General features: G+C 49.5%; 8 protein-coding genes and 1 non-coding gene across 9 annotated transcripts; 4 read left to right on the top strand and 5 right to left on the bottom strand.

Moving 5' to 3' along the window:
- Window positions 1–800: 800 nt before the first annotated feature.
- On the top strand, window positions 801–6,334 carry ASPZODRAFT_27057 (hypothetical protein; the record flags this gene model as incomplete). The annotated part of the gene is made up of 4 exons (XM_022728075.1): window positions 801–1,227; window positions 1,286–1,919; window positions 2,013–6,198; window positions 6,255–6,334. Exons 1-4 carry the CDS (start codon window positions 986–988, stop codon window positions 6,332–6,334), a joined length of 5,142 nt encoding a protein of 1,713 aa, XP_022579539.1. The 5' UTR covers window positions 801–985.
- Window positions 6,335–6,634: 300 nt separating this feature from the next.
- Window positions 6,635–7,017, top strand: ASPZODRAFT_134461 (hypothetical protein). Its single transcript, XM_022723534.1, has one exon. The coding sequence runs from the start codon at window positions 6,681–6,683 to the stop codon at window positions 6,939–6,941; it is 261 nt and encodes an 86-aa protein (XP_022579538.1). The 5' UTR covers window positions 6,635–6,680; the 3' UTR covers window positions 6,942–7,017.
- A 350-nt stretch (window positions 7,018–7,367) lies between these two features.
- Window positions 7,368–9,042, top strand: ASPZODRAFT_153337 (hypothetical protein; the record flags this gene model as incomplete). The annotated part of the gene is made up of 6 exons (XM_022725962.1): window positions 7,368–7,386; window positions 7,432–7,727; window positions 7,837–8,138; window positions 8,162–8,193; window positions 8,274–8,635; window positions 8,659–9,042. The coding sequence occupies 6 exons, from the start codon at window positions 7,368–7,370 to the stop codon at window positions 9,040–9,042; spliced, it is 1,395 nt and encodes a 464-aa protein (XP_022579537.1).
- Window positions 9,043–9,695: 653 nt separating this feature from the next.
- Window positions 9,696–10,479, bottom strand: ASPZODRAFT_17942 (hypothetical protein; the record flags this gene model as incomplete). The annotated part of the gene is made up of 2 exons (XM_022727119.1): window positions 9,696–10,408; window positions 10,470–10,479. The coding sequence occupies 2 exons, from the start codon at window positions 10,477–10,479 to the stop codon at window positions 9,696–9,698; spliced, it is 723 nt and encodes a 240-aa protein (XP_022579536.1).
- Window positions 10,480–11,147: 668 nt separating this feature from the next.
- ASPZODRAFT_17941 (hypothetical protein) lies at window positions 11,148–12,430 on the bottom strand (the record flags this gene model as incomplete). Its single annotated transcript, XM_022727118.1, has 8 exons — window positions 11,148–11,313; window positions 11,365–11,599; window positions 11,655–11,735; window positions 11,795–11,872; window positions 11,922–12,021; window positions 12,077–12,119; window positions 12,180–12,291; window positions 12,343–12,430. The coding sequence occupies 8 exons, from the start codon at window positions 12,428–12,430 to the stop codon at window positions 11,148–11,150; spliced, it is 903 nt and encodes a 300-aa protein (XP_022579535.1).
- ASPZODRAFT_668752 (hypothetical protein) lies at window positions 12,384–14,046 on the bottom strand. The gene is made up of 8 exons (XM_022729408.1): window positions 13,730–14,046; window positions 13,649–13,677; window positions 13,586–13,597; window positions 13,290–13,513; window positions 13,192–13,235; window positions 13,032–13,141; window positions 12,846–12,975; window positions 12,384–12,789 (listed from the first exon to the last, which is right to left on the bottom strand). The coding sequence occupies exons 1-8, from the start codon at window positions 13,858–13,860 to the stop codon at window positions 12,630–12,632; spliced, it is 840 nt and encodes a 279-aa protein (XP_022579534.1). The 5' UTR covers window positions 13,861–14,046; the 3' UTR covers window positions 12,384–12,629.
- Window positions 14,047–16,151: 2,105 nt separating this feature from the next.
- Window positions 16,152–16,224, top strand: ASPZODRAFT_t106. The gene has a single exon. It is a non-coding gene; the product is annotated as a tRNA-Arg (tRNA).
- A 102-nt stretch (window positions 16,225–16,326) lies between these two features.
- ASPZODRAFT_134457 (hypothetical protein) lies at window positions 16,327–16,840 on the bottom strand. Its single transcript, XM_022723533.1, has 2 exons — window positions 16,824–16,840; window positions 16,327–16,764 (listed from the first exon to the last, which is right to left on the bottom strand). Exon 2 carries the CDS (start codon window positions 16,750–16,752, stop codon window positions 16,483–16,485), a length of 270 nt encoding a protein of 89 aa, XP_022579533.1. The 5' UTR covers window positions 16,753–16,764; window positions 16,824–16,840; the 3' UTR covers window positions 16,327–16,482.
- Window positions 16,841–17,131: 291 nt separating this feature from the next.
- On the bottom strand, window positions 17,132–18,615 carry ASPZODRAFT_100149 (hypothetical protein). The gene is made up of 2 exons (XM_022720756.1): window positions 18,033–18,615; window positions 17,132–17,943 (listed from the first exon to the last, which is right to left on the bottom strand). The coding sequence occupies exons 1-2, from the start codon at window positions 18,479–18,481 to the stop codon at window positions 17,223–17,225; spliced, it is 1,170 nt and encodes a 389-aa protein (XP_022579532.1). The 5' UTR covers window positions 18,482–18,615; the 3' UTR covers window positions 17,132–17,222.
- Between the last annotated feature and the right edge of the window lie 128 nt (window positions 18,616–18,743).

Genomic DNA, 18,743 nt, shown 5'->3' with positions numbered 1-18,743 from the left:
CTTCCTCTTGTCTCTTCCTTCTCTCTCTTCCTTCTCTCTCCCCTTCTCTCTCTCCCCTTCTCTCTCTCCTCTTCATCCCTCTCTTATGCCAGCAACATTACATTCCTACCTGTTTTTATAAAACTGGCTCTTTAAATGAAGAGAATAATACTGCTAAAGGCCTATTTGGACTAAAAACAAAATGTCTGCGACAGTCTCTTTATTTTGCCAACCGAACCCTCCCTCCTAACACTAGGCTTTCGCCCAAGTGGCAGGCAATATTCGCCATCATGGAATAAGTGTACATGACACTGGGCCACGGTATATACCGGCACTGCTTAAATTTGGATGAGCTTGGAAGAGCCACTGAGCTCCTCCAGCGGCCTATTGTACTTATTCCTCAATGCTAACAACTGACTTGCAGACGAGCCGTGGTACCTAGATCTCGCAAGGACGATATGTCCTTGCTGCCTCCCGAAGAGGCTGCGAAGCCGACCGTTGGTGGGCGCCCAGGCTTGGGTTTCTATGGATGGGCAGGGTGGAGAGAGAGGAGGGGAGATGGCGGGGCCCCGAGGGCGGAGATGGCACAGACAGCAGCCCCAGATTCAGTTCCCCGCAAGGCTTTTCAAAGCGGCGAAGAAGTGTTCTGGAGGTGAAGATGAGTAGATTATTCTTATTATTACTAACAAAGGACTGAGATATTCTGAGCGTGATAATAAGATGTCATAATGAATGACCCTCTTATGCCCTATTGTCTTGACAGTGGCTGAGGGGTTATCTAGTCTATTCTAATTCATACCTTATTATCCATTTACCCATTGATCTTTATCCTAGTATAATCCTTCAGGATCAGTTGCATGGAAGTATAGTTACTGTAGTAAGTTAATGAAAGCAGCCAAGCCATAAATAGCCAAATATAAATAGCCGATTCATAGCCATCATAGCCTTTATAGCCATCATAGCCATCATAGCCATCCTCCACTCATCACGACACCTTCCACTGAGGATGCTCATCTTCGGCGACGCAGTCGACAAGACTGCCCTGCAGCAGCTGTACCAACTATCCCAAACACGCCCGCAGCTCGAGTATTTCCTGCACGCCGTGTCAGACGCCATTTCCGCGCATTTACACTCCGTTCCCATCGAAGAGAGAGACTCGCTGAGGGTTTCCAGTCTGATACAAGGCCAGCATGGTCGCGTTGCTTCTTGTGTCTATCTGACTATTTGTCAGATTGGGGAGTTTCTCATGTAAGTTCTTGCGAGTCCCTAATATAAGTTGTAGTGAATTTCTCATTGATAATTCAAGTCACGCACAAGACAATCCCACCGTATTGAACAACGAAGCCACGGGCCTTCATCTCGGTCTATTATCCGCCTGTACGGCTTCGGCACAAGACACCTCCCAAATAACAAGGATCGGGATTGAAGCCGTTGTGACCAGTCTATACGTTGGGATTGAACTGGCTCGACGGTCTCTTATCGATGAATGGGGATATTGTATTATCCCCAAGCACCAACAGCCCGATATCCAGCGATGGCTGGATGGCGAGAACGCAGCCCACCCCCCTCTTCGACAGGTGTATATCGGAGTGGTTGGCGATGAATGGACGGCCGTCTTCGGTCCGGTAGGGAGACTGGGCCAGATGATGCAACAAGCTTCTTCTCCCTGTTATGCACTCCATGCGTCTCATTTGACGATAAGTGCCATGCAGCTATACACCTCTGGGATACAGGAATGCAATGACGCTGCAGTCGCAATCCTCCAACAGCCTTGTCGATGGGGGAGCGTTCCTCCCGAGAGCATCGGAATTGGCGAGTTCACGTATCCTGTGGACGGATTGACTCGCTACCCTCTTCCCCGGGAGGAGATGGACGGGATCGCCATTGTTGGGATGGCAGGGAGGTTTCCTGGCTGCGATGGGGTGGATGGATTGTGGGATGTTTTGGAGAAGGATCTCCATGAAGAGGCAAGTTGATTCTTTAGGGTTATGTTAGGGCTTAGGGCTTAGGGCTAGGGCTAGACTGACTTGCAGATCCCCCCTTCTCGATTCAACATATCGACTGTTTACGATGCAAGTGAGCAGCAGCACAACTCAACCGCCACGCGATTCGGCTGTTTTCTGGCGCACCCTGGCCTGTTCGACCATCGTCTGTTCAACATCTCGCCGCATGAGGCCGCCCAGATGGATCCCCTGCAACGCCTGTTCCTGACGACGACCTACGAAGCGTTGGAGATGGCGGGATACAATCCCCTCAGCAGCGACAAATCTAGGGTGGCTGTCTATTTCAGCCAGTCGACTGACGACTGGAGAACCGTGCTCGAACAACAAGGCATCCAGTCGCATTACCTGCAGGGGACGAACCGGTCGTTCGCGCCCGGGCGGGTGAGCCATTTCTTCGCGTTCGGAGGCGGGTATTACTCGATCGACACGGGGTGTTCGTCGTCTGCCACGGCGGTCCATCTGGCGTGTGCGGCATTGAAGCGACGCGAGTGTGAGATGGCGGTGGTCGGGGGAGGAAACGTCTGTTTGATCCCGGAATACTTCTCGGGCTTCAGTCGGGGCAGGTTTCTCTCCCGCACGGGGGCCTGCAAGACCTTTTCCCCCGAGGCGGATGGATATTGTCGGGGCGAAGCCGTGGGGACCGTCATTCTCAAACGTGAAGAGGACGCGATCCGCTCGAACGATCACATCCTTGCTGTCATCAAGGGGTCTGCTCGCAACACCAACGCCGGGGAAGATGCGTCAATCACGTACCCTGGCGAACAGGCGCAAAGGGAGCTGTTCAAGACGTTACTGGGGAATCGCGAGGATCCTGCCATCAGCTATGTGGAAATGCACGGCACAGGCACCCAAGCAGGAGACCAGGTTGAAATGAAGAGCGTGACGGGTGTGTTGAAGCCGTTGCATGTTGGGGCGTTGAAGGCGAGTATTGGACATGCAGAAGCCGCCGCGGGCGTTTCTTCCTTGATCAAATGCTGTTTGATCATGAAACATGGCCTGATTCCTGCTCAACCTGGACTACTTCAGTCAAGCCTTGATTTCATCCCCAACAACCTCATTCCCACTGAAACAATCTCCCTCCCCCCCGGCGATGTGGTGGTCAACAGCTTCGATGCAGCAGGGGGGAATACCAGTCTTCTCCTTGGACAGCCAGAGAGGATTCAACGGGAGAAGAAGAAGAAGAAGGGAAGAAAAGACCCGCGAAGCCACCAGATCGTCGTTCTCTCCGGCCGGACGCTGCGTTCGCTGCAGATGAACCGCGAGCGCCTACTCGTCCATCTTGACAAGACCGACGATGTCGATCTGCCTGATCTGGCGTACACGCTCACTCGACGGATGCACCATATCCACCAGCAGAGATTTGTCGTGGAAAGCATCGAGGAACTCAAGAAAGGACTCGCGATGGGGGTTCCCCCGCCTAGGAAGATCTCCAACCACGCCGTCTTCGTATTCACCGGCCAGGGGGCGTCGTATCCGGGCATGGGAACGACATTGTACCACACCTGCCCGCGCTTCCAACGAATTCTGGACGGCTACGAGTCACTCTGCAACAGCCAGGGGTTTTCTTTTATAGAGAGTCTCCAGGATGCCAATACCCAGGCAGAGACCCCGACTGCGCTTGTTGCCCTGGAGATCGGACTGGCCACATATCTACACTCCCTTGGAATCACTCCCGGCTTGGTGATGGGCCACAGTCTCGGGGAGTACGCGGCGCTGTGCGTTGCCGGCGTGCTGTCGGTGGTGGACACGCTGTACCTGGTCCATTGTCGGGCGCTTTTGCTGCAAGAACATGCCAGAGGAAACGACTACGGCATGATGAGTGTCTCCAAGGACTTGCTGGAGGAGTTCGACTATAAAGGCGCAGGAGCTGAAGTCTCCTGTTTGAACGGGTCGTCGACGGTGATCAGTGGCCCAGTAGAGGCTCTCGAGAAGGTCAAGATTGCCCTGCAAGACACTGAACACACTGTTCAATGCACTCTCCTCTCTGTCCCGTACGCCTTTCATTCCTCGCAGATGGAGTGTATCCTGGACGAGTACAGGACGATCGCCAGTCGGGTTCAGTTCAAAGCACCTGCGATCCCGATAATATCGACATTGACCGGGGATATCCAGCAGGTCTTTGACGCCGACTATCTCATCCGCCAGACCCGGCAGCCCGTGAACTTCACAGCCGCGATGCAGACGGTGAAGAGACTCATTGCTGACGAGGTGGTGGTCGAGATAGGCCCGCATCCAACGCTCGTGAAGATGCTGGCTTCGTCCCTGCCGAACACCACAAGGAAACCCACTCTCCAGCGAGGACAGTCCGACTGGAAGGTCTTGAGTGAGTGTCTGGCGGCGCTGGATGTCGACTGGGGGGTGTTCCACGAAGACTATCTCGCCGGTCTCTCCTTGCTTGATCTGCCGACGTACGCGTTCGATGCGACGCACTTTTGGAGGGTATATAACCACGCATCTCGGCCGTCTTCCTCTGCTTCCCTCGTCCAGCTCATCCAAGGACACGTCGTGCATGGCGTGGCGATTGCGCCGGCATCGGTGTTGATCGAAATGGCAGCTCCATTTGCTCCTCCATCTCGAGATCTGGTCGACCTGCAGATGAAGACTCCCTTGCTGAACGGGGATAACGTCACGGTCGATACCACAGACGGGATGGTAACCGTGCAGTCATCGTCCACCGTCCATGCGACGTGCCAATTTGACAGCGTCCAGAAGAGAAGCGTGCCGCAGGGTGCACTCTCTCGAATGGACGGTCTCTCAGACGCATCGAACAAACTCCCCGGCCACTTCTTCTACAAACTGTTCGACCGGGTGGTGAAATACGCCCTCCCGTTCAGAGTCCTGGAGAACATCGCCGTGGATGGAGGAGACGACCGGGATGCCCTGGCCGACGTTCCTGCTCGCTGTGACTCGGTGTTCGTCCTGGATGCGATGGTCCATCTGCCTGGTTTCCTGTTGAACTGCGATCTCGATGACGGTCTGTACATTGCGAACAGGATCGAGAGGGTCTCTCTGCACGGCTCTCTCGACTCGCCATTACGGATCTACACTGTCATTACCGACAGGACGGACGACACGGCAACCTGCAGTTCCTATCTCTTCAGGCGGAACGAACAGGTTGGGGTGATGACGAATATCAGGTTTCAAAGGATCAGCAAGCAGACATTCATGACCATCACCGGCTTGTATACACATGATGACTATACTGACGCCGAATATACTAGAATAAAGCACAAAACAGACTATACCACCCTGCTGCAGACCGTGGCCAGAATGACTGGAATCAGTCTGGAAGAAGTCCAGACCGCAAGAGCATTTGCAGATCTGGGAGTCGATTCCCATCTGGGCATTGCCATCATTGCCGAGATCAACAAACGGACAGGGAGTGTTCTTCCGGCAGCGTTCTTCAACAACTTCCCTACTCTCCAGCAAGCAGAACAGACTCTCGCAGCCGCAGACTTAAAACACAAGAGCATCCTGCTTCAAGCGAGCACCGTCGATGGGAGGAAGAAAACCCCCCTCTTCCTCGTCTCCGAAAGCAGCGGGAGTGTCGCTGTATACACACACTTCCCGGCCATGGACCGCGCCATCTACGGGCTGGAATCGCCCTTTTCCTCGTGTCCCGAGAAGAACAGGCTGAGTGTGCCCGAGCTGGCTCGGGCATACATTGCCATCATGAAGCATACGCAGCCTGTGGGTCCCTACCTGCTCGGCGGCTACTCGTTCGCCAGTCTCTACGCCTACGAGATGGTCTACCAGTTGCGTCGGCAGGGGGAAGAAGTCTCCGCCCTCCTGATTATAGACATGTACGTTCCCCCGGACGTATCGATCGCGAATCGGTTTTCTCTCGATGGCATCGGCACTGGACCGTTGGCGAATATCACGACGCGGATCAGTAAGATGTTCCCCACCTTTACCGATACCCAGAAACGACACATGGTTGCTTCGATGGAGAATGCAAAGACGTATGCTCCTATGGGTATGTCGAGCTCGAATGCTCCCACACATCTCATCTGGGCAAGCAAGGGAGTCAACCAGAATGAGAATGGAGAGGAACACGACGATTCCCTGACCGGGTATGCGTGGATGGGCGGAGACGTCTCGCAGGAAACCATGACGGACAAGTTGAAATCTTGGTTCTTTTCTCCGCGGAATACGTTTGGCACAAATGGGTGGGAGCAGTTATTAACTAATATACACATTCACACAGTTGATGCTGGTATTTATCTTTATCCTATTTACAATGATACTAATGATACTGATGATACTATGCAGACCACCTGTCGATGGTTGCGCCGCCTCTGGTCAACAAATTGGGAGATGTCATCAGGGAAGCCTTGAAAGATATACCATAAGATCAGCTATACTCTATATACTCTTGTAACATGCTGATGTATTCGCCAGTAACCCTAACCTTGTACTGCTCTGAATGTAGTCTATAAAGCGCTTCCCACTCTCACTCTTGAATATCAATGTTCAGGAGTACAATGGTAAGACAGTGGTTAGGGTTAGGGTTATGCTAGGGTAATACTATGGTTAGGGTTAGGGATGGGTTAGGGTTAGGGTTTACTATCCAGATGTTCACTAGCGCGCGCACAGACCAGCCCCCGCGTTGATCCAATTCTTTCTTTCTTCTTTTCATCTTTTACAATTCACTTTGGTTCACACCTCACATTATTTATTATACTAGAAATATAAGCCATGAATTCCTACACCTGCGCAGACCATGGCGACTACTTCTGGAGTGCAGCCGAGATACTCGAACACTTACGGGACCACCATGCCAGCTTCATCGGACAGCCGGGGCTTCCGGGTGTCATGGACAGCCATGGACACATTTGGTATTGCTTTGAGTGTGAATCTCACTCCACCAAACATCGAGGCTTTGATTCGGACCAGGCCATGCTGGATCACCTAAAGCAGCGTCATGGAAATATCATGTCTTCTGTATATATCAATTAGCTTTTTACAGATTATCAGGAATATCCTATATTATTAGTCAATCAGCTAGCAGCTTAAAGACTTCCTACCTTGCAGAATATTCAGCTAAATGTAAGAAATAGTAAAAGTCGTGATTGAGTCTAGACTATTTATATTAAACTACATGTTGACTATTTCAACCCTGGCGTTGTCTGAGGTATCAGTTTGGTCACGTGGAAACATGTGATTCCATGTGACTTGAGAGGGTGCATCATCTCCATCATCTCATCATCTCATCATCTCATCAGAAATCCCCTTCAAGTGCTGAATAATCGCTAGAAAATAGTACAATTCAAAAACATGCGCCGATCTATATCTGCGCGTCTTTGGTGCTCTGTTCAAAGGACAATACACTCCCACTCGATCTCCAAAACCCCAATATCATCATATCACCACCAGTCGACCAGTATGGACTCTCCTCAGACAGGTAAGCATCTAGAGCACGGGTTGTTATCTTCTGACTCATCTCCAGACTGGAATTCCAATGATGAATTCTTCAAATTCACACGTGGCCGCTTTCTGGTAGAGGAGGCAGAGAATCTTCGCAAGCGAGAGATCAGATTCGACTTGAACAGACTTGCAAGAGTTGCAGCGGACTCCGTCGGTGCTGCTCAATGTGTTTCAATCACAAAGTATCCCGACGGCATGTTCAATAAAGCATTCCTTATAACAATGGACAACGGCCGAGAAGTCGTCGCCAAGGTGCCCAACCCGAATGCTGGCATCCCACACTTTACTACAGCCAGTGAAGTCGCCACAATGGACTTTGTATGTTGACTCTATATAATTATATTCTAGGAATATTATATTCTAGGAATATTATATTCTAGGAATATTATAGTCCTAGAATATAAAAATTTGCTGACAGCTGGTCAAGGCCAGGAATATTCTAGATACTCCAGCACCTCATGTCTACACATGGAACTCACAAGCAGAATCACACCCTGTCGGGGCTGAATTCATCATCATGCAGAAAGTAGAGGGTATGCCACTGTCCCAAGTCTGGGATAGAATCTCTCTACCCCAGAAGCTCCAGGTGCTTCTTGCCATGACCTGTCTCCAGAAGCAGTGGCTGAGCGTTTCATTCTCACACTACGGCAGTCTATATTATGCTGGCGATGTGCAGCCATCAGTAGACAGTCACTATGTCAAACATGATACCATCGTCAGAGATCCAAAGTTTACTATAGGCCCATCTACAGGCAGGGATTGTTGAATATTGAAAGAGGGCCATGTAAGTATCAGTATGATTCATGTCTTATACAGCTGCTGATGAATTGATAGGGCCCTCTCTTCTACAGCATCTGCAAGCAGTAGGAACACGAGAGATCAAGGCAATCCAGTCCTTGAAACCCCCTAAACAGATCGCCTTGTTCTGTGGTCCTAAGCTTTACCAGCCAAACACAGAGAACAAGATCACGGCGTTGACATGGTATCAACAGATTATTGACTTCCTTATCCCAACTGCCGTAGCCATCACCAAACCATATCTATGGCACAATGATCTACATGACGATAATGTCTTTGTAGATCCCCAGAACCCAGAGAGGATCACAGGGATCATCGACTGGCAGTCTTGCCACATCTCCCCCCTCTTCAACCATAACCCTGACCCAGCCTTTCTCGACTTTGACGGCCTGGAGCCTGAGAGACGCTTGATCTGGCGCCACGGCCGAGTCTTACCGGGCTTTCCCCAGAGGACCGGTTTGCAGCTGTACAGGAATATACTCTACAGAACATATTGGTTGGATGGCGGAAACTCATGCATGCTAAGAACGCAAACCTATACCGTGTAGTCGAGTTCCGCAAGACGGCGGCGTACGGGCTGATTTTCCTTGCCCACCGGATGTTCGAGTACGGCGAGGCGCATTTCCAATCGCTGCTGGTCGATCTGGAGCATACATGGAAGGATTCACCTGCCGTCGCCAGCGAGGTTCCATTCCCGATTCAATTCATTGAGCAGGAGAGATATGCTGAATGTAAGGCTGTCCTTGCACAGGTCAAGAGTCAGATGTTGGCCCAATTGGCTGCAACGGAGGAGGAGAGGCTCGAGTATGAGCGGTACTGGCCATTTGATCCATAGTTAGATAAGATTTGAACAATGATTTGGGTCAGAAGAGGTAATCTACAGAACTCTACTTGTCTCTTTAGAAGTGATACTATAGCAAGTACTCTATATACTGGGAACTCGTGCTCATCGTCGACTATCATGGACTGGGCAAGAGACGTATATCTAGGGGAACCAAGGGCAGCAATGGGAAAAACCCTAAGCCCAATTCACTAAGAGGTGCCAAGTGATATGATTATTCAGATAGTCCAGTATATGAAGTTCTTATATTAAATAATCATGACATCAACATATATAGTCTTAAAGGGAAAGCTGTTTGACTTTTGTTTTCCTTAACTTGTGGATTGAGTAGGCTCTAATCCAGGCATTTATAGCTTTTTCTAGTGTTAGCCTGCCCTCTATAGAGTACACTGCTTATCAGGATGATAGAATTCATAATATCAAGTAGAAACTTAATCAGCCTTAAGACAGCCAAGACTGTTGATATAACTACAATAGAGCTGTTCAGAGAGTTAAATTAATCACTTTAGTAAAGTTAAAGATACCTTTTAAGATAATAAGCCTAAACACCACTCCTAGTGAATATAGAGCATAGGATAAGACTAAAGGAATATGATTTTAAGCGTTGAATCCATCAAGGCTCAGTTTATATACTACCAGGGTATATTCTAGCTGGAGAGATGAGCTCTGATAAACATGATCATCGCATCAGTATACAGCTTGGACGTGGGTACTGTGTGTTTCCCCGGGTGCACCAGAACCTTTTCCTCCTCCGACCCAGTCGTGGCATCGATCAACGTGCGGCTCCTCTTGTCAAACACGATATCGTCAAACTGGCCGTTAACATGGAGCATCGGCCCCGCGATCTTGGGGGAGTAAAAAGCCTTGTAGCGAGGACTCAGTCCCGCAAATCCGCAGCAGGTGATGGAAAACTTGATCGGGGGAACACCCTTGAAGGATTCTGGAAAGGGAATGCCTCCGCTCTCTTCTGTCTCTGTGGCAAAGATCTGCTCGCGGCCGGGTTCGAGCAGGCTGGTGATCAGGCCGGCCAAGAATCCCCCCTGGGAAAACCCGATGACTCCTGCAAAGGGCCCGTCGTCGCGCATGGTCTTCCCCAGCTTGTCCAGCCCGTCAAGCAGCCCCGGGAACTCGTCGTCGTCCGGGACTTTGTAAAACCAGCCGTACCCGGGATCCGTCCCGGGGATATACCGCGCCCAGTCGGTCGGTTTGAGGCGCCAGGTCCCCGTTGGAAACACTAGTTCCACGCCCCCGGGGTAGTCGGGGTGGAAGCCCGGGGCAGGCGCCGCGGGGAATGCGTCCTGCAGGGCTTGCTCCAAGGCCTGGATGTCGGCGCGGAACGATTCCCCGGTCTCTGTGTACCCTAGGGTTTTGAATGTTAGGGTTTCCGTTTCCTCTTGGGGTTCACATCCTGGCATGCATACCATGTATCATGAGGATTTTCAATGAGGAACAAATCGTTCCATTTTTTAAAGTGCTGTCCATGGTTGGAGTCTACCAGGAGAGAATTACCATTGGCAACGCTGACGCGTACTACTTATACCTGAAGGATTTCGGGGCATCAGTAATCCAGGTACGCGATAGGGCACCAAAGAGGTAATTCCTGGAGACCATTGGCTGATCGGCCAGGACAAGTCGAGTCCCCAGGGTCTAAATCTAAAAGAGTAAGCCTTCAATATTGGTATAGTGAGAGATAAGGTATCTTCTACCTTGTGATAAAGAATAAAGGAATTAGGGCCAATGGAATTGAATAAAACATGTAATGATGATTGTCTAAGCTTCCTAAAGGTGGTACTACATAGATATGGGTGGAGGCCAAATCCTTAGTGAGTAACTACTAGGGTTAGTATATACTATTAAAGCTAATTAGTATTATTAAATCCTAGCACCTAATACTATCTTATTAACAGCTACTACCTGTTCATCTTTATGAGTCTAAAGGGCTTAAAGGTGATACCCCATTAACTTTTATTTCTCTCTCTAACTCACTTTTACCTTTGTTTAAGCATTTATCAATAACCTTATCACACTAGACTTATAGTACATACTATATATTATATATATTATATACTATCTATGTATTATAGTCTAGTATATCTTATTTATACAGTAGACGCCGGGATCCCCAGCGCACACCTCGCCAGTAGATCCGCAATGGCGACATTGATAGGCTTCCCCCGACTGGAGAGGAGAGTGATGCCCTCGCCGGCAATCATCCCGCCCATCAACGTCGCCGTAAAGGGGACTCCAGTGAAGCCGTTTGCGAGGCTAACAGTCAGCAAAAAAGGATTGGATATATGAATAGTAGAGTCCACGAACCATGATCTGACATCCTCCTCGTCAACAGACACAGTCAACCCTTTCTCCGCCTTGATACTCTCAATCAAGGCGATGACCTCTCCCTCATGGCCGGGCAGGGTGACAGCCCCGGGCCGATGAGCAGGCTGGTATCCCTTGACGGAGGCGAAGACCGCTCCCGCCGCGTAGAGGAGGGCGGCGCCAGATTGGAAGGATGGAGAGGAGAGGTCAAACTGTTCTTTCAGAAGAGCGGAGACTATATACCGTTTAGAATATGGCAAATCTTGAATTAGGAAAAATCTTCTTCTCACCTCTTTCGCATTTCTCTGGAGTGGCGTCTTCCGGATGGGGGACTAGATCGATGCCCTCAATGACGGTCGAATCATCAAGGTCTACCTACACTTAGTATTGAATTGATAGACAGAAATCTTGAGGGAGAGAGGGGAGATACTCTTGTGGGAACGATATTGACTGCGCATCTTGACGTTGAAGCCATCGCAGCGAGAGATGATCAGGGCGCGGGGGGGTGCTAATAATCAGTATATAAATATAAGATATAAGATGATTTATAAGAATACCCTCGTATAGAATCTTTCCAAGGAACACTTCCACCTCCCGGGGTGCGTTCATGGTGATGGCGAGTGAGAAAGAGAGGACATCTTCTGTGAGGAGGGGGTTCTTGACTATCATAAGAACAGAACATCAAAGCGTCAGGAAATACATTAATACACACCTCGACGCGGGTTTCAACCGTGACATCGTATTTTGCCAGATGTCTTGGTATAATGTTAGCTTTGATGATTATTATGTCATACTGCTTTAGAAGAAGTAAGTACCCCGCGATTCCCTTGGCTACTGGCTCCCCCACCCCCGCCGAGAGCCAGGGGTTTCTCGCCACATCTGCCTCGTCGAGGATCTTGTCGTTGAGGATGGTGAATTGTTTGGCTCCTGTTTAATTAGCATTGCATGGCTCAGCAGGTATTAAAGAGGCACTCATACCAGCGGCGATTAACTGGCGGAAACACTCTTCGCCGGCGGGGTCGAGGCCGACGTAGAGGATTCGGGCGGTGGGAGCGATTGTTCTCATTTTGAGATAGGAAAGGAGATTAGATGGAGGCTAGAGAACTGAGAGAGAAGAAGAAAAAGAAAGAAGAACTGATGGATTGATGGAATGATGGAATGGATTGAGGAATTGAATTAATTCATCCGGACGGAGAGTCCGTCCGAGGCCGAACTCGGCGGACCGCGATAAGATAAGACCAGTGAATAAGGATTATTCTAATTATTCAATCGCAGAAATCATCATAGCTCTTGCACACAGGGTGGTCGCCATCCGCCCCCAGAGCATCCAGTCTCTCCATCTGTTCCTCCGAGAGGGTGAAGTCAAACACCTCGATGTTCTGCTTGATTCTCTCTGCATGGTCCGACTTGGGGAGAGGGATGTATCTATTTCGAGTAAGTCAATAGGAAGATGAACAGTGTAAATATAAAAGAAAACCCACCCATGTTGGATCGACCAGCGGAGAAGAACCTGCGTCGGCGAGCGGTTGACGCTCTGGGAGATCTCCTGCAGCACAGGATTGTCGGCGTGTTTGTTGCGCGCGTTGGGTGCGTAGCATTGCATGATGATGCCTGCTCATTACTAAAAAAAAATTCCATGTATATTCAAATTCAATGAGAAAAAGTACCATTCTTATTGCAGTATTCCACCATCTCGCGGTGTTGGCACCAAGGATGCAGTTCCACCTGGTTCACCACCGGCTTCGGAGCAGGGAGGGTAAGAAGATGCTTCAATCCACTAGAGAGTTAGAAAAAAAAAAAAGATAGAAGAGTGTAGAATGATCATACAAATTCGACACGCCGATATCCTTGGTCTCGCCGAGCTTTTGCAACTAGGCAAGGTGAGTATACATCAAAGAAGAAAGGATCGATCAAAAGATAAATACCTCAACCAAAGCCTCCCACATGACAACTCTCCCCTCAGGCCCGATCACCGGCTCATGGATCAGGAACAGATCCACACACGGCTTCTCCATCCCAGGACACATCCGTCGCACCGAAGCCTGCAGCCGGGGGAGAACCGTCGCCACAGTATCGCCGGGCCGGTAATCACGGCATTTTGTGAGGAGATATACTTGCTCGCGCACGGGGGTGGTCAACCGGCCAATATCTAAATGGTGTTAAATAAAGATGGAAGAGAGAGAGAGAGAGAGATATATATATATATAAACGTGGAGGGTACCATTTTCAACAGCTATATTGTCAGTATTAGTCGTCTACAGTTAGAAGAAAGGGAAAGACTTACGGCCATATTCCTCTGCACAATCATACAATCTTTGATGATCCAGTCAGTATCACAATGAAAGTATAATGACTTCCAACACACCTGTAACCGCTTGCGTACGCCGCCTCGAATTTCTTATCGAAGAGATCCTCCGCCGCGTCGGGGCCAGTGCCCCAGCCTGCGCATCCGAACCCGATGGCGGGGATGGAGTTTCCAGTATGGAGTTGAGGCATTGCAACGATTGTTTTAAATTGAAATTGAAATGAAAGATAGAAGGGAGAAGGGAAAATAGTGCGGGGGGAAGTGGGTGCGGGGTATAAATACTTTCCCGCGTTCCAGCCGACCCAGCCGAGATAACCTAAAAAAAAAAGAAGGAACGAAAACTAATCTGAATGCAGTAAGTGAGTCATATCGGAGATAGCGGTATGTCCTGCTACCGAGTTCATTCATAAATTGATGAAAAATGTCTATTTGCCAGGGCAAGTTATGGAGACATCCAAGTGGACTAACTAGTCTACTACCTCAGTAGATACTTGTATCACCAGGCTATTGACCTTGTAAGGACCTTATGTATAACACAACTAGTTAGTATACTATAGCCGGGTTCATGGCACTACTACATTGTAATCAGCTGACTGACCTCTATCTACTGAAAATCGGCTATTCACTCGTATACTGATAAGAAACAACACACCATGCTGTACTCTGGGTACTCTGGGTATACTCTGCAATGCATGCAGTCGAAATACTCCATGCAGAACAAGGGTGCCTCGTGGTCTCGTTCGAGCCTCGTGGCACATGCGTGGCGGAGGAACTAGTGTCGGGCCGACCCGGCGCTACTGCGATAAGCGATAAGCGGTCGCGGCTGTCGAGGGAGTATGGAGTACTAGTACCATCTAGATAATACTCAAATTAATAGACTAGACAGAAGTACTATATATTATAGCATTGTGACTATGGAGTAGCCTAGACACCAAATCACGGAAGAAATTGTGCTACAAGATATCGCAGGATCCATACGTTTGAGCCTGAGGGGGTCCCACGGAGACAGTCTCCTCGCCCACCACAACGGTCTTGGTCCCATCGACCCCCGTGAAGGTGCAGAATCCGCCGCCAGACGAGGAGATGCTAGTCACGCTGAGGGGGTTTGCTACAACAAATCAGTTTCTGTCTATCTCATCGCAAACCCATGACTCAAATGGGGCAACGGACTAATCTTCACGAGGCTTGTGTCGGCAGGGAAGTTCTGGCTGAAGGAGGAGCCGTCTGCGCCGTTGAAGGTGATCCCGACCTGGAAGACGTCGCGCGAGGTGACGGGGTTGGCGCCTGCCAGAGCGGCAAAGGCAGAGAACGCAGTAGCAATGGCAGATGTCTTCATGGCGATTGGTTTTATACTTCTTTGATCTTGGAATGTTGCTTTGGTGCTAGTCTTGGTGTGTCATAAGTGAGACCAGCTGGGTCTTTATACCTTTCACCTTTTTCAGGCGTTCTATCATGGGTAGTGAACTCTGTATAGTGAAAGTCTTATTATCTCTATGGATCATCAGGCCAGCCACAACAAGATATGCCGACATGCTCAACTAGATTTAAAAAAAAACAGCCCATAGCTAAACCTAGTTTTAGTAAGGTTGATCTATTCATTACTGTCACAAGCTAATCTAGCTGGTCAAATAGTGAAATACTTATGAATCGAGTAGCTTAAGTCAGCTATTTATAGAACCCTATACTTATAGAACAGTGAAGAGGCAGAGTTTATTGCTTATCTCAACAGCAATAATTCAAGGTCATTCATTAGGCTGACAGGCCAGTCATCGGGTTCGGGTAAGCAAAAAGGCGACCAACTAAAAACTGTATCAGGCGTCCATAGATATATTTCTAGAAGTGTATGTAAAGCGGCTTAATAAGCTTATATAGAGCGAAATCCTTCCGAATCCGTCAATCCACAAGCGACGGAAAATGACCGAACAGGACGGGCCTTACTTTTGTCAACGCCAGGGGTTCCGCCAATAAACTCGCCATGGCAGAGGGTTTCTGCGCTGAACCCATCGCCATGAGAACAGCTGACGCAGCTGGCATGGCCCAAGATCCATCTGTAATCCATTTGTGACCTGTCAACTTGTCAAGTTGTCAACCATGGCTGAAGTCGTCAACCCAGACTTGATTCCCGATGTTGTTGGAATAGGCGGCGAATCAAAGGATACGGTGGAGACTGATGACAACGTCTCACTCAGCTCTCGCGGCCGATACCAAAGCTTCCGCAAGGGCGAATATTGAGTCGTGAGTTTCTTTATTGCTGCAGTGGAATCAGCCCAAGATCTTCACTGGAGTCTTGGACTGGACGCCTGAGGAGGTGGCCGAGCTCACAATAAATACCTTTGACTCTGTAAACTACCTAGTTAGTCATGCGAGGGGAAGATAGAATAAGTGAGTTGAAGTCTTACCACTAAACTAAGCTAATCGCCTGGCCTAAGAATGAAAGAATTATGAATGCTATCAAGTCAAAATACTGGAGAATGTTTCCAACGGCCGGCTGGCCTAGTGGTTAAGGCGCTCGTTTCCGGTGCGAGAGATGGCAGGTTCGAATCCTGCGTCGGTCGATTTATTTTTGTTCACATTTTTGTTTTTTTATTTATTAGTCGAATATTCTTTTATTTATTTTATTATTAGTTTACAATTTAAGTACTAAATCAATTATTGATCATTATTATTGATTATAACTAGTCAAGACCATCGCATAATGAGCCTCCCACTATATACGAAGATAGTACCTATCTCCAGAACAGTTAACCTCACTAGCCTATTTTTCTTCTTCTTTCCATGGTGTACTCTATAATGGCTTATTCACTGATGAATTCTTACATCAATCCGCCATAAGTCCGTCCTTCTTCCTCCAGCTCCTCGTCCTTGCGCAGGTAATCGCGGACTTTGTCCATCTCGCCTTCTTTCATGGGATCCGGGTGTGGATTCTGGTCCATGGTGTTGACGTTGTCGTTCAGGTTATTTTCACCCCTGCTCAAGTCCTGCTCTTCCTTTCTCGCCATGTCTTGCTGGACCGGCTGGTCCTGGTTCAGATTCTGGTCCTGGGTTTCCTTGTGGCGATGGTGGTGATGGAAGAGCCGGTCCATCAGGCCGTGGTGCTGGTTATCTATCAGATTAGTATATAATCTCTTATTATCCTCTCTCCTAGCTGACGTACCCTGAGACATGATGAAGAGCGTATCAATAATGGTAGCAATAATGATATCAATAAAGATATGGTATGGTGAGATCGAGGACCACGCCTGAATAAGTATTCAGTGATATACTTCAATATACGCATCATAGTCTCCAGGACAACTATTGTGACTGGATGGAAATTCCCACACCATGGTTCATTCATCTTAGAGTTGACATTTTGGTCGGGTCATCTGATGAGAAAGTCTATCCATGATGTCATTCGATACTTGATATGTTTATTTTCATGTCATGTATGTAGTGGCAAATAATCATACACTACAGTTACAGGTGGAACAATGTCCACATAGCTAGCAGTATATCTAATACAGAACCAGCTGCATTGAACCAGTTACATACAATGAAGCTTAGAATGCCACCACTAGTGACGACGAAGACGGTGGCCGTGGCCGTAGCCAGAGGGAGAGGCACCAGAGCCGTCAGAGGCACCACAGGGAGACTGCGAGGTGACGGTGACCTCGACCGTGGAGACGACGGTGGAGGTGACGACCGAGGTGACGACGGAGACGGAGACGGCGGAGGTCTCGGCCACAGCAACAGCGGCAGGGGTTGTTGTCGAGCCCGAGTCGGCGGCGGCGACGGCGACGGCGACGGTGGTCGCGGAGTCGACGTTGACGGCCACGGAGGAGTAGGAGGCCTTGCAGGCTTTGGACTTGGAGGGGGAAGCAGAAGAAGGTTGAGTCTCAACAGCGGATGCAGGCATAGTAGATGCCTCAGGCATGTGAGATGCCTGAGGAACTGAATAAGCCTCAGGCACTGAAGTGGATGCCTCAGGCACAGGGGTCTCAGCAGCAGATGCCTCAGGCACCGAAGAGCCAACAGCAGCAGCAGCAGAAGTGGCAGCAGAGGCAGCAGAGGCAGCAGAAGAGGCAGCCGTCATGGCGGGAATACTAATGGTGGCAATGGACCAGACCTTGCCGCCCTCGCTGGAGGCCAGATCGGTATAGGTGCCTCCCTCGGCGACGGCGATGGTGTCGCCAAAGTCGGGATCGGCGCTGCGCAGGGTGATGGTCGTGTTGATGTATGTCTGGGCGGCGACGGTTCCGGAACAATCATCATCGCATTCGGTGCCAGTTCCGTACCTTGATGAGTTAGTATATAACTATCCTAGGTAGTAGTATGTATATATATTGTTATGAAAGCAATATCGAGTTGTATAGAGAGCTCCTACCCCGTCATGTACGGCCCCGCCGGATAGGAGTAACTAGACAAATAAGCCCCCGTGCGAGCGTTGGTGACGTTCTGGATCCAAGTCACATCGTCGGCGAGCAGGGTATATTCGATGCGAACGAGATCGTCGCCGCTGACAGGCTCGCCCGTGCCCGAGAGCTGGCCAAAGGAGCCGAAGATGGAGGCGCGCACGCACCACTGGCCCGTCGTGGCGCCGCACCAGGCGTTGCTGGGCCAGCTTTCGAGCGTGGTCTGGATGAGATCGCCGGTGCCGTTGCTCATGCCCGGCCACAGGAACAGCTCGCCGTTCTGCGTCGGGGGCGCCTCGCCGGGGATGATCGTCGTCACGGCGTGGATGATGTCCGACGTGGTTGGGCCGAGAGAGACGCTGCCGCCCCAGGAGTCGGCGCTGACGAGGGACGAGAGCGACAGGAGGAGAAGAGGGAGCATTTTGATTTCTCGGAATGAGTGGAAGAGAAAGAAAGAATGAAAAGATGGAAAGATGGAAAGATGGAAAGATGGAAAGATGGAAAGATGGAAAGATGGAATGGAAAGATGGAAAGAAAGAAGGAAAAGCACCAGGCTATAATGTCAAGTGGGAGAATCAACTGGTAAGATAAAACTAGGATTTATGGTCATACTTATAGTGATGGTTGATACTACCAGGGCTGATTCAAGTATCGGATTTGGTAAGATTAATTAATTTCAGACA

This window comes from Penicilliopsis zonata, assembly GCF_001890105.1.
Source record: "Penicilliopsis zonata CBS 506.65 unplaced genomic scaffold ASPZOscaffold_12, whole genome shotgun sequence".
Classification (NCBI taxonomy): Eukaryota; Fungi; Ascomycota; class Eurotiomycetes; order Eurotiales; family Aspergillaceae; genus Penicilliopsis; species Penicilliopsis zonata.
The sequence above is the reverse complement of the archived record's forward strand: the minus strand, read 5'-3'. Positions and strand labels throughout refer to the sequence as shown.

What these genes read in the sequence shown, in the direction of transcription:
- ASPZODRAFT_134461 (XM_022723534.1), top strand. Translation starts at nt 6,681, where the DNA reads ATGAATTCCTACACCTGCGCAGACCATGGCGACTACTTCTGGAGTGCA.
- ASPZODRAFT_668752 (XM_022729408.1), bottom strand. Translation starts at nt 13,860, where the DNA reads ATGCCTCAACTCCATACTGGAAACTCCATCCCCGCCATCGGGTTCGGA. An exon ending in TGTGGGAGGCTTTGGTTGAG is followed by an intron (nt 13,236 to 13,289) that starts GTATTTATCTTT and finishes CACCTTGCCTAG; the next exon opens with TTGCAAAAGCTCGGCGAGAC. An exon ending in CGCTGGTCGATCCAACATGG is followed by an intron (nt 12,790 to 12,845) that starts GTGGGTTTTCTT and finishes TACTCGAAATAG; the next exon opens with ATACATCCCTCTCCCCAAGT.
- ASPZODRAFT_134457 (XM_022723533.1), bottom strand. Translation starts at nt 16,752, where the DNA reads ATGGACCGGCTCTTCCATCACCACCATCGCCACAAGGAAACCCAGGAC.
- ASPZODRAFT_100149 (XM_022720756.1), bottom strand. Translation starts at nt 18,481, where the DNA reads ATGCTCCCTCTTCTCCTCCTGTCGCTCTCGTCCCTCGTCAGCGCCGAC. An exon ending in GCGGGGCCGTACATGACGGG is followed by an intron (nt 17,944 to 18,032) that starts GTAGGAGCTCTC and finishes TAACTCATCAAG; the next exon opens with GTACGGAACTGGCACCGAAT.